Raw genomic sequence first — 14147 nt, forward strand, 5'->3', positions numbered from 1 at the left:
ACTTTATTCATACTAACATAAACATATGTTTTTTTTTGCTTTATTTTGTTTTTATTTTTGTTTGTTTTAGATTCAATTAATATGTGGTAAGTCGTCTAAAACATAGTAATCTTCATTAAAAATCTATGTACTAATGACTTTTGTTTTTTTTGTAGATTTGATATTTTTACTCGGATTTGACATTTGTTTTCACTACGGGAAAAAAGGGGCGTTTTTTATAATTGTGACTTCATTTTTGGCTTATAATAATTAAAAAATAGCCAAAAATGCAGAATGAAACAAGAAAATTTCTGTTTTTTGAAATAGCTGATAAAAAGCAAATTAACTACTTAGAATTAGATCTCAGAGAAGACAAAAGTACATTTTAACTACAGATTTTACATTTTTAGCATGTATAGATTGAAATCGAGGACTATTAAAAGTCAGAGGTAAAAGACAAGAAAAATATCTAAACTTTCTGCTGCAAAGATGAAATTTGTTAAGACAATTTGAAAAAAAAAATGTATTACAATAAAAAAAAACAAATTATAGATCTCTATATTGACCAATATTTAATTTCGGGCCGCGGTTAAGTTCTGGCCACACTATATATTTTGTTGTTGTTGTTGTTGTTGTACTGCCCATTGCATCTGACACCACAAGACCAACCAACTCCTTGACGTCCACCAGGTGGACTACCTTTGGTTTGAGCTGACCATTTACTACCACTGGAATGCCATTGTATAATACAGTGCTATATATCAGCACCAAAACAAGGGGCCACCTTTTACCAGAATTCTCATGTTTGAAGAAAAGAATTGCTTTTCCAAAGAAGTCTTTTGCCACAGGAGTATATCAGCAATGTACATTTGTAAACAGATCGACTTGCATCTGAAGACAAACATGATGCGCCTCTCTTAATGTTTTTTGGGAAAATGAAGAGTCAATCACACAGCCATTAATAAAAGCTTTGCAGCTAGTTATTATAGCTGGTTCAATCGCCCCGCATTCCACCCCCATTGATCTATGAAAGTCTTGAATAAGAATCAGAAGACAAGAAATGTCTTCAAAACTATCATCACTTGTTTTATATACTAAAGGTCCCCAGAACTCGATATCGGAATCTGCACAAGCACACTTACCCTTGCTAGTAATTGGCCAACCAGCAGACATATTCTCATACTGTAATACAACACCTCTACATTTGCCTTCTTCAGAATCAGTCAACAATCACCATGTATGAGCTAGCCTGACCATTACGTTTCCAGCATTCATGTTAATTGCTGAATTGCTTTTGATGGCGCAAGAGTACTTGCCAATAGCATGCTCTACTGATCTTGTGCTGTATGCATGTGGAGGACCAAAGGCACCGATCATATTGGGGTAATGTTGTAGGAGGTGCTGGTTGATGGTAAAGACCGTTATTTCTATTTTATCATTTTGATAAAGGTCTTCGAGATACATGTTCCATGATTGTAATTTTCTAGAAGAAAATTATAAGTGGCAAGAAAAAAAAACTGAATCTTATTAAACATATCTTTTTATAGAGGTTTGTTCCTCTGCTAATAACTTTCAGCTCATGAGTAAGTTACAAGCTTGCACAAGTCCAAGCAATGCTTTTCTAGCAGTTGTATCTCTTACACGCTCAGCCACCAGTGTAGGGACAGCGAAGAGAAGGAAGTCAGCCCAATCTACAGCCTTGAAGTATCCAATGTACTTGGATACGTTTCTCCAAGAGCCATGAAATGCCGTTGGAACTGTTTTTCTTGTTGCTGCCATTGCCACGCCAATTTCTTTAAGTACATTGGCAGGAAGAAACAGAGAGTGTTTAATTCCATACTTTCCACCAATAAGTCCCCAGACCTGTTCGCCTATTCCATGGCAAAGGCCATGCATCTTGTCAAGGGTAAAAAAGAGCGGGCCCGTGAATGATGCCAGTGAAGAAAGAGGAGATTGTCCTACAAGACCCTTGCTAGACAAATTTGCTGGATCAAAGTTTTGAAAGCTTTTCAAAGTGCGCATAGTGGTGTCTGGCAAAGATCTAAAATATTGGCTATGGCCAGGAGTTTGGCCCACAACATTACAGATTCGACAACCACTTTTGCTCATATGGCCAGTGTGACATGCCAGTTTCACCACTGCCAGAATATCACCAGTTACCATGAGAACATGGACCTTTGCGCGGATGGTGAGAGTTGGGGTCATGACAATCATTCCTTCCTCCTGGAGTACCTTGAGGTCTGCCAAGGTTGTCTTCAAAAATGACCAAAAGTCAAGTGGTGCAGAAGGACCTGAGATCATTGCAATTTGCAACATCCGGCTTTTCTCATAAGGGACCATTAGAGAAAAATTAAGAACTGTGGCATGCAGAATAGTAATCGAACCGGGGACGTTATGGGATGCAAATCCATTGACAGACAAAGAAATTGCAACATCGTTTTCACCGGAGAAAAAATGCTTGATTGACTGGTATGTGTGCCCATCAAAGATGTCTGCCTTGCTGCCATCTGCCTTTTGCTCATGATTGTGGCAGTATAACATCTCGTGTCTGGTACCACTGTTGGCCAAAGAAAGGGCAATATGCCTTGACAAAGAAATCTGAACCATGGTTTTCTCAGCAATGAGCATACTGTTCTTATCCGTTTTGTTGCTTTTGTAGTGAGCTTTGCCACAATGTTTGCAAGCGACCTCCTCTGCCTTGTTAAACATTATACATCCACTTTGGCAGACGTCGTATACTGTTTCCTCCTCACCAGAGAAACACTTCAAGAGCTCCTTGCCCAGGTATAGTGTACACACTCTGTATGTTATCTTGGTTGACATCCCCAGAATGCTGTTGAGATGTGCAGCAAGCTTCTCGTGGGCTTGATGGGAAATGCCGAAGTCATTGATGATTTTAATGAACTCCAGGTTTTTTGTATCATCGTTGCTTGGGATAGGAGAAGGTTGGCTGAAATCGAAAACTAAAGGAGAGGTGGCACTTTCACTTCCATCCATGTCAACTGATTCTCCCATGTTGCTCTCATATTCAATATCGTACTTTAGTTAAGAAAAGAGCAGTTAGTATTATGTACTTATATATATATATGTATATCTTACCATAGGCTCATCAAGGTCAGTCTTGTTGCTAATGTCACTGATTTCATTACTAATCATATTTGTGTTCTCTCTGTTTGTTTAAAACATCGATATTGTTAATATATAGTCTATCTTTTTTTTTATTTTCGATTTTTCTCAAACTCACTCAAGTATCAAGCTAAGAATTGCTGGTAACATAAACTGTCTTGACTCAGAAGAGGAGTCATCTTCTGATACTTTGCCATTCATCATAGCTTTCAGTATCTTTCCCAGGCATAGCTTTCGACATGCCACAGCAATTGCTTTATTGCTGTAATGTGTATGGCACGATTGACATTCATAGGGAAGGGGGTTTGTAATAGAGAACATTTTTAGAAAAGTGGAATAGATAACTTTAGATAAGTAAGAATAGAGACAATTAAGTTATGGATGCAAACCTCTGTATTTAATTGTTTGAAGACAATGATGCCATAGATAATTTAAATACCATCCAAAAGTCCAAAAGGGTGATAAAATATGATATACTGTTATTACAGCTACTTTACAAATAATAATTCTCATTAAACCAATATATTTGCACAAAGATTAGAAATTTAATAAAAATAATAAAAAAAACATTCCTTTCTCTTTCCCCCCTTTTTCAAATCAAACCCATATTCCTCACTTTTTTTTATAATTATGAGCAATATAGATTATTCAATTTTCCAGCTATTTCAGAATATGCAAGAAACACTTCTTGCCTTAAAAAAAAGCCAACAAGAACTTCAGAAGGAGCAAGAAAAGATACATCTAGAAATTTCTGATATGCACAAAAACATGAATAGCCAAACAATTTCAGAGCCAACTTCAGTCCATGATGTAAGAAATCATAAAAGAATATAAAACATACAAACTAATATAAAATCATACAGAATATTGGTGGGCCAATTCCAAGACCAGTTCCGAATATAAAGGCCATAACTCTGAGACATATATACAAAATGATGGGCCAAAATTTTGGGGTCCAACTAAGCAAGAAAAACAAGGCAACACTCAACACTTGCACCTGCCTTGTCTGTGATAAATTGGCCCTAATGCATTCCATACAAGCTCTAGAACCAAATCCAAGCTGGAGCTCCATATCCCAAGAAGACAAGAACTATATGTGCACCAGGCATGCACTTTTACTCAAAAGAAACGGCATAGACTTTACCAGATGTCACAAGAACTGGGAATCCGTTGCAAAAGTTAGTCAATTATGGAAAAACCGTAAAAAGAGTAAATTATAAGTTTATGCCTGGTGGATAATATAAAATAGTATATTAATTATGAATAAAATATGTAGTAAATAAAAAATATCTGGCCAGTAAAATTTGTATATAATTAACTATTTTTAGTATAATAACCAATAAAACATTCTTTATAAAACATATCTCTGTTACAACAACCAATAAAACACTTTTTATAAAATCTACTTCTGTTACAACAGCCAATAAAACATTTTTATAAGATTTACTTCTGTTGCAGCACCCAACAAAATCATTTTATAAGCGAAATTTCAATTAAAAATAAATTTACCATCCAATTAAAAAGATAAAGAATCTAAATTATATATAAATAAAGACTAATTAAGTGAACACTAGTTGTTAAGTGACCAATGATTCAAAATATAATTTTAAGCAAAAGTCTATAAGGCCCAATAAAAGTAAATCTTAAAATACAGCTCTCATATATACGTGCCAATAAGAAAACACATATAAGCTACAAAAAGATGTATTGGTAAAGGAATAAAATCTCACATCTGTTAGATAGCAGAGTTATGTAATAATCCATAACAGGCAGGAAGTGGAAAAGGAGGTGAATGAAAAGCTCCCCCTGGGCGACTTCCTGGGTGGCCCCCCAGAGAACTCTCAGGGCCACCTCTTTTTTTCCCGTAGTGCTTTCTAATATCTTCTTTACTTTTATTTTAAAAGCATTGATGCGGTTTTTGTTTTCAAACATATAATCGAGTTTTTCAAAATTCTATTTGCTTTTGTATCTGAAAATCTTTTCAGATTAGCTATTAAATATTTCTAGCTGCTAGTGCAAGCATGTCTATCCTACAGTAGCAGCTACTGCAGCGCTGGTATGGGAAGTCTAAAATTATCTACCCCCAATATTTTCAACTCACAAAAATAAATAAAATCAAATTTTATCAGCCAATTTTTTTATAATTCCATTTTTTTAATTTTGTGATTCTTTTGACTGGGAACTCAAATTGTTACTCTTCCCAAAATAAAAGTAGTTTACTCTCAGCTGGAAGTCAAAAATGTTACACGAAAAATCTGCTGTGATGTATAGAGTTGCGGAGTTATAATGTCTGCCATTTACTACAGTGTTAAGTCTAATAGCACTATAACAAAGAGTATAAACCTGCTTTGAGTTAACATTGTTATGTCTGATTCTTACTTTTGAGAAACCAGAAGACAGATTCCTTGCGATTCCCTAAATCTACCAAGATTTCTAATGAGTATGCATACAATATTGATAATTAAACTATATATGATGTAGATATATTTCTGTCAATTCTTTACAAGTTACTTTCTTTTGTCAACTTTGCTGATTCGTATTTTATTAATACTATCCTTCATAGTTATTAAGTGTGTTCCTTTTAGAGACTTTTAATAATTTTAGACCTTGTGAAAAAAATAAAATAAAGAGAAATAAGAAAAAGACTACAGAATAAAAAAAAATTGCATTAAAAAGCAATCACAGTTATTTCTTTTTAGTGGCAAAGACTTCTTAAAGTTCAGATTAAAAATATAAGTAATCTTATAGGCCATGTTTGTCCCTTTACTCAACCCCATAATCTGTAAGCAGTTTAGCATACAATATTAATCTAAAATGACTTTCTGAATTAAAAACCCAAAAAATATATTTGAATTAAATCTCAAAAAACAAAAAAGAGCTCAAAATGCCCTATATTTGGTATGGTTGTAGGAGTTTAAACAAAGTTGCAGGTTTTTTATTGAAAGTTACCGTTTTTTTGGAATTTACAGCAACTTTTTTCTACAGTGAAGGTCTTTAGTAAACTACATCTGATGTTGAAAGTATCTCTAAAATAACAACAAATCTTCTTTGGGACATTTAGATTTTATTTAACAAGCCCTTTTGAGGCTGGCAAATATTCAGAGCCAAATTACATTTTAAGAACAAAGTAAAAATCATATCATAAAACCTACTACATAAATAAATAAAAAAATAAAATAAAATAAAATAAAATAAAAAAAATAATTTATAAGCTAAATTTGCAATTATTCACTTTTTTCATTCTTAAATAATTTGGTCTATATGCTAGAGAAGACCAATATTTTTGTTGAAAAATTAGTTATAATCTAAGTTTGGTAGACTTTATTATTTTTTCATAATTGTATATCTACAAGCCAGTAAAATATCTGTCAGTTTAGTAGTAAGAATAATGAGATATTATTGGCTAATTGTATCAAGAAAATAAATATGATTGGCTAACACATTTTATCATGTTTTTATATCATGTAAAATATTTTATATCATGTTTTTATATCATATAAAAAAGCGCGATTTTGAAACACACTATTTCTTTTTAAGAACACAATCTCCATCTAATGCCATTCACCAGCGTACAAGGAAATTGTTGAGGGAATTGCACTGAGGGAATTGAAAGAAAAATTACTTTTCATAGTAATTTATTCGATTTGTTGTGGTGGTTGAAGTTGAAGAAGTTTTTAAGAGGAAGAATTGAAGATTTGAAATTAGGAATGAAGATTCGTGAGAACTTGTGTAGGTTTTGTTTATTGAGAAAGATTTTGTATCAAAGTTTGACCAGGTTCCTACACTGAACTACTACTGCTATTTATATTGTTTTGGATTGGGAAAATTATATGACTGGGGACAGGTAATCGATCCTATCTGAGCCTTAATCAGAGCAACGTGATCTTGGGATAATTAATGTATGATTAATTATATAAATGTGTGTAGTCCCAATGAAGTATTAACATCGAAAGTAAATGTGTTTATGAGTTATAATTATGCTTATAATAATCCACTGATGTATCCCATATTATGGTGATATCATCATATGAAATATAATCACTATCATACATGCTAAACCTGTGTGTTAAATAATAAAGTAATCGGTAGACACCTTTGACTGGAATAGCTGAGGCCTTATATTATTTCCTTCAGACTTATTCTCAATTACAGCAGTAGTCAATACTCATTTACAACACGATTCCGAATAGATATATTTGTCAATTCCCTTAATAATTTCCTTGTACACTGATGAATATCATAAATAAATTTTATATGATGTGTCCAAGGTCGCTACTATTTCACTGTAGAAAAAAATCTACAAGTATTTGAAACAAGCTGCCCATTTTGGAAAAAAATAACAATTTTTTTTAACACCATCTAGCACTTACCAAGTTTAAAATATTTCTATTCTATCTTGGCTCTAGAGAAATATTTTGAAGATGAAAGTCTTGTTGTCAATCTAGGAAGTCATCTTGATTGCCGAATAAAGAGAACTACTTGCTTGATTAAAGAAAAATCAACTAGAGAGTCAAACAAACCCTATAAAATATGTATCTTGAATCTGAGCTTATGCCAGAAACAGTCATACTTACTAATATTTTTTTTAATGCGAACTTGTTTTTTTATTTTGTAAAGTCTTTTTCTTTCTATTTCTTCTCACTATTACTATTGTTGACAAGTCTTTGAGGCTTTGCAAAGTACTAACTGATTTATAACTTATAGCTTTTGAATGATAACAATACTAAGCAAGAGATCTATAACAAGACCCTATAACATAAAAACTTATATCAAAGCCTTAAAAGATAAGCACATATACACATATTTTATAGATAGAATAATATATATCTATAGTTCTTGTAATATTAAACGAACTCCCTTTTTTTAATATCTGGCTAAATTGATATCTAGTAATCCATAAAAGCATTGATGTTATAATTTAAATCAGCTTTTACTATTCTTATTATTTAATTTAAAATGATCATATACTACGGGAAAAAATGGCGGTTTTTTGCATTTGTGACTTTGTTTTTGGCCTATAATAATTAAAAAAATTACAAAAAACACAAAATGAAACAAGAAAATCTCTGTCTTTTGAAAAGATTGACAAAAAGCAAATTTACCACCAAAAATTAAATCTCCTGATAGACAAGTGTTCATTTTAACTACAGACTTTACATTTTTAGTGAGTGTAGATTGTAATTGATGATTATTAAAAGTCAGAGGTGAAAGAGAAGAAAATATCTAAACTTTTTGCTGGTAGGATAAAATATGTTAAGACAACTTGAAAAAAAAATGTATTACAGAAAAAAAAAACAAATTAAATATCAGCAAAAGAACCAAGTGACAACTTAGGGCCACGGTTGAGTTCTGGCCACACTATGTATGCTGTCGTCATTGCTGTTATTGTATTTACTGTTGCGTCTGACACCACCAGCCCAACCAATTCCTTGACATCCACCAGGTGAACCACCTTTGGCTTCATTTGTCCATTTCGCGCCACTGGCACACCATTGTACAGCATCGTGCTATACACCAACACCAAAGTAAGTGGCCATCTTTTCCCCTCATTGACATGCTCAAAGAAAAGAACAACTTTGCCAAAGAAGTGTTTTAGAGCAGGAGACGATCCTGATCTTGCGTTTGTTGCCTTGTTTATCTGCAACTGAAGGTGAATGTGGTGAGCCTCTCTTTGTACTTTGTGGGCAAACACAGAGTCTATCACACAGCCATTGACAAAAGCCTTGCGGCTTGTCGTCAAGGCTGAATCAATCGTGCTGCATTCCACTCCCTTTGATTCATGGAACTTTGCAAGAAGAACTGGGAGACAAGAAATTTCTTCAATGCTGTCATGAATTGTTTTATATTCCAAAGGCCCCCAGAACTCAATATCTGAGTCAACGTCAACACGCTCACCTTCCTCAGTCATTGGCCAACCAGCAGACTCATCATTGTATTGCAATATTCTTGCTGTTGCCCTCGCCTTAACTACCAAGGCTCCGTTTACATCCACACATCTTGTACAGGCAAGTCTCAGCATAATGTTCCCAGCGTTTGCACCAATAGCAGAATTGCTCTTTATTGACCGAGAATATTCTCCAATGGCCCTCTCTAGCGACCTGGCACTGTACGCTCTGGGAGGGCCAAATGCATTGATCATTGCTGGGTAATGCTGCAATAGGTGTTGGTTGATAGTGAATATCTCTATTCCAACTTTACCATTTTGGAAATGGCCTTCCAGATACGAATTCCACTTAATAAGGTTTCTAAGAGAAAGATCAGAATAAGTTCCAAAAACAAAACTCTGAATAACACTAAACATACTTTTTTATAGAGGTTTGTTCCTCTGCTGATAACTCCCAGCTCATGAGTAGAGTGCATGCTTGCACAAGGCCAAGCAATGCCTTCTGTGCATCTTGATTGTGGATACGCTCTGCTACCAGAGTGGGAACCACAAACAGAAGGAAATTGGCCCAGTTCACAGCTCGGAAATATTCTGCATGTCTTGCCACTTCCCTCCAAGCACCATGGAAAGATGTTGGGATTGATTCTCTTGTTCCTTCTATTGCCACGTCTATCTTCTTCTGTGCTCCAGCAGAGAGGAAAAGGGGGTGCTTAGATCCATACTTCCTGCAAACAAGCCCCCAGACCTGCTTGCCAATTCCGTGAGAAAGACCATGCATCTCATTGAGAGCAAAGAAAAATGGGCCTGTGAATGACGTCAATGAAGCGAATGGAGATTGTCCTTTGAGGCCCTTGTACAACACACTATCAGGGTTGAAGCTTCTGAAGCTCTCTATGATGCAGATGGTGGTGCCTGGCAAGGTTCTGAAATATTGGCCATGACCTGGAGTTTGTCCAACAACATTGCAGATATGACAGCAATTTTTGCTTGTATGGCCAGCATGGCATGCTAGCTTTGCCAATGCTGGAATGTCACTAGTTGCCATGAGAACATGGACTTTTGCTCTCATTGTTTTTGTTGGTGTTTTTATCACCATTCCGTCTGCTTGCAGTATCTCAAGTGATTTGATGGTTGGCTCAAGAAATGACCAGAAGTTGGCAGGTACAGTTGTGGCAGAGATCATTGCGATCTGGATCATTTGCTTGCACTTATAACAGACCATTGGAAGAAGGTTGAGCATGGTGGCATGTAAAATGGTCACCAAACCAAGAACCTTGTGTGGAGCAAAGCCATCAACTGACAACGAAATGGCGATATCATTCTCATCAGATAAAAGATGCTTGATCGATTCATAAGCTTGGCCATCAAAGATATCAGATTTGCTTCCGTTTTGACTGGACTGATGGTTATGACGATACATCATCTCATTTCTTGTAGTGTCATTGGCCAAACAGAGAGCAAGCTGTCTAGCCAAAGGGATCTGAATCATTGTTTTGACAGGGATTGACAATCCGTCTTTATCTTTGGCATCGTTTTTATAATGTGCCTCACCACAATTAAGACACACTGTCTCATGACTGTCATTGTAAAGTTTACAATCATTATGGCAGATGTCATACTTATCTCCTTTTACAGAAGAAAATCTCTCAAGAAGTTTATCTCCAAGGTATGAAGAGCATGCTCTGTATGTTATGTCATTAGATGTCTCTAGAATCTTGTTGAAATGACGAGCAATCATTTCATGTGCTTCACGCAAAATTCCAAAATCCTTGATTATCTTAATGAACTTAAGATTTTTTGCGTCGTCATTGTTAGAGATGGGAGTGGGTTGACTGAAATCAAATATCAGAGGAGAGGTTTTGACGTGGATGTCATCCATGGCATGATCAAGATCGGCATCATACTTTATTAAGGTAAATAGTAATTAGCGTTATAGACATAGATATATAGATATACGTATATATCTTACCATGGGCTGATCATTATCATTGTCACCATTATTGAAGGCATCCACAGTTTGGTTATCAATTGTGGCTGTGTTTTCTTTGCTTGTTCATGAAGGTAATAGTATAATTAATTACTTGTTCTAACAGTGCATATGTCTTTCATAGACTTACTCAGAGGTGTATCCAGATACAATACTTGATACAATGTTGGTTTGCTCAGAGACAGAAATGGGTTGGGAAATCTCAAAATTAACCATGTTTGAAGAACAGGTTTTCATATACTGAATTCTGCATAAATTGACTTTTCTTGTGCTATTGTAAAATGTATTGCAGAATCTGCACTTGTAACTACTACGCTTTGTAATTGAGAACATTTTTAAAGGTTGAAAATAACACTTTGAAGTAAAGGTATGAGTATCAGTAATTGCTTTTAAATGATATGTCTTTATACTTAATAACTTTGAGTTTTGTGTAGACATAATAGCTTCAAGATAATGATGACATAGATAATATAAGTATGAACTCAGAAACAGTATCTGAAACATTGCGTATTAGCTGTAAATATAACTATGGTAAGTCAAAATTAATATTGACTGAGATGAAAAAGTTAAACTAATTAATATGAAACTAATAATAGATGATAGAAATTTTTTTCACTCTTTATTCTCCTTTCACAACAATCTTTTTGCTTATACGAACTAAACTCTTAACATGAATAACACAGAAAGCCAGGTCATATCTTTACTACAAGCTATGCACAGTGAGATAATCTCTTTGAAGACAGGACAGGACACTATCAAACTGGAATTGAATTCTACAAGAGAAGAATTGAATTCAAAGATTGACTACCTCCAGAGTCAACTGGACAACAGAGGATTTTCTGAGCAAGAGACAGTACCTTCTGCCACTGACATTGTAAGTCAAAAATAAAATAAAATGAATATGTATTAACATGTAATCCAATAGCCTTGCAACAGTCTTATCCGTGCACCTATTCCGAATATCTGGGATATAACGTTGAAGCATGTCTTCAAAATGATGAGTGAAGATCTTGGTATTGAGGTAAACAATAAAGAGAAGGCCACTCTCCGAGTATGTACAAAGATCATTTGTGATGAGCTGGCTGTCCATCCTTTGGTGAAGGATCTTGGTTCTTGACCTAGCTGGGGGTCTATACCAGTAATGGTTAGAAAACAAATGTGTGCTAAACACGCAACATTGATGAATGATGCTGATATTGACCTCACCAGATGCCATGAAAACTGGGCATCTGTCTCAAGAATTTCTCATCTCTGGAGAGACTGTTTTAGAAGATTGTAGTCTTGTAAGTAATCAAATATAATAAAATCAAATAAGATACTCTGCTATAATAACTTAGAATATAGTGTAGTTTATAGCCACCAAAATTCAAATGTTGATTTTCTTATTATTAAATAACACCCAATAAAATGAACAATAAAAACTTTTTCCTATAATAATACCCAATAAAACGAACAATAAAAACTTTTTCTTATATTAACATCCAATAAAATGAACAATAAAAGCTTTTTTTCTTTAATAATATCCAATAAAAGCATAATTATTAAATCAAACAATAATTCTTATAAATATAATCCAATAGACAGCTATTTTCTTTAGAGCAATAATAACAAAAATAAATTGTGTCCAATAAAATGTCTATTTAATCTACATTTTAAAACAATAATTGTCATATAAGAGGGTACCAAATAAAAGTATCCAATGACATATAAGCTTTATACAATAAATAAAAGAAATCACATCCAATATACACTTACTGACATTTCTTTCATTTATGGTAATTTCTAACGGTACAGCTGTTTCTATTGGCTTAGAGTTCCAATTTTAAGTTGAACCTGTTAAGGCTCAGATTTGGGTGTACGAATTTGATATAAATGAGCCAAAAGTGGATTAGTGTAATGTTTTAAATGTCATGATAAAATTTTAGATGGTACAAAAATCTGAAATGGGGGGGAGAAGCGAAGAGAACTGGAAAAGAAGAGATTTTATTGGACAAACCCCATTGGGAAAAATACTTTTTTTTTTGATAAGTCATTTTTTTTAATAGATTTTTGCAATGTTCATCAACATCCACCAGAACATGCCGAATTTTGCAACATTGAGGAACTTTTGGTTATTGGAAGACCCAACGGACAAGTGAATATCAACAGCCTAAACGATGTTGATGTCATCTTTGTTGACTTCAACCAGGCCTCCAAGGGGCAGAACCACAATATTGTTGTAATTGTCTGTTACCACGGCTGGGGTATAGATGCAATTTACATTGCTGTTCGGAACAATTTAGTACTTTTGCATAAAGAACGCCTTCTTCATTCTGTCTGCAGAGTCTCTTGCTTGAACGATCTTTACCTGACCAAGGAATAATTGACTATTTGATTGAAAAACACCTGCAAGTGTATTACACAAAGTGGGAGTTGACAACCCGGAATTGTCACTGTTGACACGAGAACCAAAGAAATGAAGATTAAAGCCTGGGAAATTGACAGGGGCCAGCTTGACAAAATTACCAATTGAACTTCTCACAGATCTTGTTCCATTACCAACTGGTTTCTCTACGACATACGATCCTCCATTACAAAGATGCCAACAGATGAATTGCTTGCCAAATCTTGTAGCGATGTCTCGAGAGGTGGAATGGCAGTTGGTCTTGAATAAATGTTTGCGGATGAACTTATTAAACTGTTCACCATTTTCAGTTTCGTATTGCAGCATGGAACCGAAACGAACAATGTCATCAGTGATATGATGCAGAAGGTGGACCTTTGGCTTGAACGTGAAGTCTTGCTTAGAAAATCCTTTTTGGAGAATCTGGATATCCAGTTGAAAAAGCAGATCCGTTACATCAGTGACAGCGTGTTTTATCTGGGCAATATAGTAGTCGAAGCACCGGTCGACTCCACGCATATACACCAAAGACGACAGGCAGCCTAATGCATGCAAGGCTTTAATAAACAAACTTGCCAATGGTTTGTCACTAAAGAGCTTGCTCATAATTCCAGGCAGGACTTGAATCAATTCCTTGAAATCGTGTCCAATGAACGAATCAGTGTGGCAAAGCTTGTTCCTGAATGTTTGGCTGTAACTCTTACAAGTCTTGTAAGAGTTTAGAGCTTCCTGGAGTCTCCCCTTTTCACTTGTAGTCAGCATCTTCTGTTTCCAGAGAAAAGTCATCA

At 34.8% G+C, this 14147-nt stretch overlaps 6 protein-coding genes across 6 annotated transcripts; 2 read left to right on the forward strand and 4 right to left on the reverse strand.

Annotated features, from left to right (window-relative positions):
* Positions 1–525: 525 nt before the first annotated feature.
* PHYBLDRAFT_143627 (hypothetical protein) lies at positions 526–1443 on the reverse strand (the record flags this gene model as incomplete). Its single annotated transcript, XM_018431031.1, has 3 exons — positions 526–733; positions 857–1161; positions 1240–1443. 3 exons carry the CDS (start codon positions 1441–1443, stop codon positions 526–528), a joined length of 717 nt encoding a protein of 238 aa, XP_018293416.1.
* A 108-nt stretch (positions 1444–1551) lies between these two features.
* PHYBLDRAFT_64299 (hypothetical protein) lies at positions 1552–3426 on the reverse strand (the record flags this gene model as incomplete). Its single annotated transcript, XM_018441275.1, has 3 exons — positions 1552–3018; positions 3079–3148; positions 3224–3426. 3 exons carry the CDS (start codon positions 3424–3426, stop codon positions 1552–1554), a joined length of 1740 nt encoding a protein of 579 aa, XP_018293417.1.
* A 309-nt stretch (positions 3427–3735) lies between these two features.
* On the forward strand, positions 3736–4325 carry PHYBLDRAFT_64300 (hypothetical protein; the record flags this gene model as incomplete). The annotated part of the gene is made up of 2 exons (XM_018441276.1): positions 3736–3915; positions 3969–4325. The coding sequence occupies 2 exons, from the start codon at positions 3736–3738 to the stop codon at positions 4323–4325; spliced, it is 537 nt and encodes a 178-aa protein (XP_018293418.1).
* Positions 4326–8404: 4079 nt separating this feature from the next.
* PHYBLDRAFT_166626 (hypothetical protein) lies at positions 8405–11309 on the reverse strand (the record flags this gene model as incomplete). The annotated part of the gene is made up of 5 exons (XM_018435448.1): positions 8405–9398; positions 9442–9912; positions 10498–10892; positions 10959–11037; positions 11107–11309. The coding sequence occupies 5 exons, from the start codon at positions 11307–11309 to the stop codon at positions 8405–8407; spliced, it is 2142 nt and encodes a 713-aa protein (XP_018293419.1).
* A 143-nt stretch (positions 11310–11452) lies between these two features.
* Positions 11453–12093, forward strand: PHYBLDRAFT_143631 (hypothetical protein; the record flags this gene model as incomplete). The annotated part of the gene is made up of 3 exons (XM_018431032.1): positions 11453–11507; positions 11660–11850; positions 11902–12093. The coding sequence occupies 3 exons, from the start codon at positions 11453–11455 to the stop codon at positions 12091–12093; spliced, it is 438 nt and encodes a 145-aa protein (XP_018293420.1).
* A 921-nt stretch (positions 12094–13014) lies between these two features.
* On the reverse strand, positions 13015–13878 carry PHYBLDRAFT_64303 (hypothetical protein; the record flags this gene model as incomplete). The annotated part of the gene is made up of 2 exons (XM_018441277.1): positions 13015–13125; positions 13324–13878. 2 exons carry the CDS (start codon positions 13876–13878, stop codon positions 13015–13017), a joined length of 666 nt encoding a protein of 221 aa, XP_018293421.1.
* Between the last annotated feature and the right edge of the window lie 269 nt (positions 13879–14147).

The sequence above is a fragment of the Phycomyces blakesleeanus genome (genome assembly GCF_001638985.1).
Source record: "Phycomyces blakesleeanus NRRL 1555(-) unplaced genomic scaffold PHYBLscaffold_7, whole genome shotgun sequence".
NCBI classification, from domain to species: Eukaryota; Fungi; Mucoromycota; class Mucoromycetes; order Mucorales; family Phycomycetaceae; genus Phycomyces; species Phycomyces blakesleeanus.